The 3423-nt window shown below is 43.4% G+C and overlaps 1 protein-coding gene across 1 annotated transcript in view; it reads right to left on the reverse strand.

Annotated features, from left to right (window-relative positions):
- LOC143124219 (uncharacterized) overlaps window positions 1-2895 on the reverse strand; it is an 18594-nt gene extending 15699 nt beyond the window's left edge. The window contains exons 1-3 of the mRNA XM_076285604.1: window positions 2817-2895; window positions 1914-2037; window positions 1-225 (exon numbers count right to left, since the gene is read on the reverse strand). The exon at window positions 1-225 is cut by the window's left edge and continues 178 nt beyond it. Of these exons, the coding sequence (XP_076141719.1) occupies window positions 1-225; window positions 1914-2037; window positions 2817-2895 (428 nt within the window). The remainder of the gene's footprint in view (window positions 226-1913; window positions 2038-2816) is intronic.
- Window positions 2896-3423: the final 528 nt, after the last annotated feature.

Raw genomic sequence — 3423 nt, forward strand, 5'->3', positions numbered from 1 at the left:
TTGTCCACTTTATCGAAGGTGCGCAGCATCTGCGTTCCGCCATGTGGCCCCGCGTAGAAGAAGTCCAGCGTGCGTGAGTCGCCGTGGAAACGCAGGCCCACCTGCTCGCGGTCCTGCGGGTCGCTGACCTGCCACAGGTTCCAGGAGGAGCGGGCGGCGTCTTTGGTCATCTTGAACGTGGCGATGATGGCGTAGTCAGTGGGTAGGCCATCGGGGTAGACGTCACTGGGATTATGGGAGGTGACGAGGTGTCGCATGTCGAGAACATAAAAGACAGAATGGAGTCAGGCCCCCCCGATTAACTATCACAAGCGTATGTTGAGCAGATCTCAGCACGGCCTTGAGTTGCGTAACAAATCTTCAATGAGTCCGCACACTAAGTGAAACCAAACTGCTGGCTGTTTACTGTTATGTTTTTTCTGTTTTCAACAGATCCTATTTGTGGATCAGAGGCCTTGTGTTCCTCTGTATAGTTCCCTGCCCGTTTTTATGTGGAAATAAAAGCCCTCCAGTTCAAACGAAAAAGGCGTTCGAAAGAACAATGTGCAACGTTGCTCAATCTAACCCCTTCTTTGTTTCCCATGTGTTGTTGCCGATCACAATTCTCCCCACAATTTGTCGTTGATTTATGACGGTGTGGTTCCCCCTACTCCGTACACAAACACTGCCTCGTTGTCAGGCAGTGAGAGTTCAATGAGGACAGTGTGTTTGGCCAAGGCACAAAAAGGAAAGACCCAACACATGGATTAACCACTCACAAGCCTCCCAAACAGAGACACACTGCTACGTGCTCAGGCCACTCTCCAGCAGGAATCCATGCTGAAATGATACAAACGCATATGCCAGCCACTCTCTACAAAAACATGAAGATGCTAAAGTGTTCATGATAACTGTATCTTATCACTGTCTTGTTGGTAAAACATTTTGACAGTATGCTTTGATTTCTGTGGTGTGGTTCAGCATAGTGCTTTGTTTTATATGAAGGTACACAGAGCTTCTATTAACCAGACCCATTCCCAACCTTTATATTAAAACTTGAAACAGCCAAAGGAAAAGAATATGCCCTGTCCAGAAAACAAGATGAAAGCTGCTGTTTAGAGGTGGGCATGATTGTTCTCAGATGAACAGCAGAGGTGGTGGAAAGCCTGTATCCTCTTAACAACACATTATTATGATGAGGGTTTGAGTGGTGAGTAAATTACTCTTCAAATAAGCACATTCGACCCTGAAGAGTCTGTCATCTTTAGTGTGGTCTGTGTAGTCTGTACCCTCACATGCTGATCTGTGTGTTCTATCAGTGCCATCAGTCTGCATGAGTCTGTACAGCAGTCTGAAGAAGAGCGACGCGCTTATGCATGTTACATTACTAACGGGAGCTATTTACTAGTTTTCTATCTGTGTCATTAAGCTGCTAGAGGATGTGGATGCACTTAAGCATGATGCTGCCAAGCTATCTCGCAACTGTTTCTCCTGGGAGTACAGTCTGGAAAGGCTCAACAAGAATGAGTGTATTCCACGGAATTCTTGAACAGCTGACTTGGGCGATGACAAAAAGGAAAAATGTTGTTTTGTGAAAGCAGTCCAGCACTGATTAGATTACAAAAAGATCATGGAAAACTGAACAGAGGATTATATCGGCCTTAATTGAGGGAGTTAATATTATATAGCTCATCTCCCTGCTGAGCTGTGCCTCTAGTTAACCTGATGCTGCCTTGAGCTGTTCTTAATGTGGGATACAGGTTGATCCCATAACATTCCATATAGGAAAGACTTTGTCTCGTTAGCTTCACCGTTACCCAATTAGATTCTAATGGAATGTTACCAGACCACAGTGAAATGGAGTGAGTGTAAACAGGCTGCGCTAGGCTAAATGCGCTCCGAACTGGGTTTGGAGTGGCAGCTCCGTGCTGTACCTCATGGTCTTCCTGAGGTGGAGGGAGGGGTTGATCCTGTAGGCCACTGCATCTGGTTCGGATCCATCCACCACCCTCACCCCCGTCGACTCAGACAAGCGGAACTCCTCCACGAGGTCAAAGCCTAAAAATAAACGGCCCAGGTGTTAGTGATCTGGGTGATGATGGCGTTGGCCTGTCTTGCTATCAAACAGTGCTCACACCTAAAAGGGGTGTGTAAGTCTACAAGGATTTTGATAGTGATGTTGTGAACATAGAGATTTTTTAAGACTGTGCATCACAAAAGATCATTAAAGTACAAGTCTAGGTCAAGGTAATTTATTTACAGTATAGCACATTTTAAACATCAAATATTAAGCCAAAGTGCTTTGACTATACTAAAGTAAGACAGAAGGGTACTAAATTATGTGTTGACGACACCTTAGATGATAATGCCCAGATCTACTTTTCTGAAATACTGCACAAGTATAGCACCTTACCAAACTTAGATTTTCAGAGAATGTATTTTATGAACCTCTCATGTGATTCCACATGGCAGTTTGGTTAGGAACATATGTAGACTACACTCTTTAATCTTTATGATAGAACACACTTTGGTATCTCAATATGAAAAATATGGATGGATAGGGGATCAATGAAATGATATATGCCCAATTTATGACGTGTCAGTATACATCCCACAGGGAACATGGCTTGCCATAAGATGTCAGTAGTTAGTTCCATACTGCCACCTAGCGGCTATACATATAACTGCATGTTAAACCCATTCATGATCTCCTTTGGCTCCTCAAATGACCTCAGAGTGAGTGCCTGTTCATCACAAGCCTACCTGCTCTAGTGATTCAGATGTGTGTGCTTTGTTAGAGATGGTAATAGGCTACACAGGGATTGTGATCCACTCACTTGGCAAATCCTGGCACGTGATGTATCCAATGAGGACGAGAAGGACCTGAACCACCAGCATTTTGTCAAAAGCTGGCATTTTCAAAATGTTGACAGTCAGGAATTAAATGTGCCTAGAAGAAACACCATAATGAGGAAAATTGAGACTGAGAAAATACAAACAACTTCCAGAAATGTTAAGATTTCAAAAATAACTCGTTTTGAAAGTGTTTGTTAGTGTATTGCTGTTTGGGGGTTATTGCTTAGTGAAACTATTATGCATCTAGTCTGGAAATTGTGACCGGAGTGAAGGCCTTAAAAAGTAGCTATCCTTCAAAAAGGTCATCCACCGCATTGACTATGGCCACGACCCTGTCTTTCTGTGAATAAATCTGGCGAACAGCGAATAACGTGTTCTCCATGGAAAAAAATAAAACACCAACGAGCTTCAGTCAAATGGCAAATGTATCCAGCAAAAGAGCAAATGTGCATGGCAAATAGCTAACTGAATAGAAGCTAAATCGATTCCACATGAAGTTCATAGAATGTGTTCGCCTGGGACACAGCGTAAGAAGTAGAGTAAAAACAAAATTACCCAGAATGAAATAGCATAACTATAGCTTTCATA

Source organism: Alosa pseudoharengus, unplaced genomic scaffold, assembly GCF_046254945.1.
Source record: "Alosa pseudoharengus isolate Yale_2024_CS ecotype anadromous, Long Island Sound unplaced genomic scaffold, YU_APseudo_1.1 YU_APseudo_1.1_scf_15, whole genome shotgun sequence".
NCBI classification, from domain to species: Eukaryota; Metazoa; Chordata; class Actinopteri; order Clupeiformes; family Clupeidae; genus Alosa; species Alosa pseudoharengus.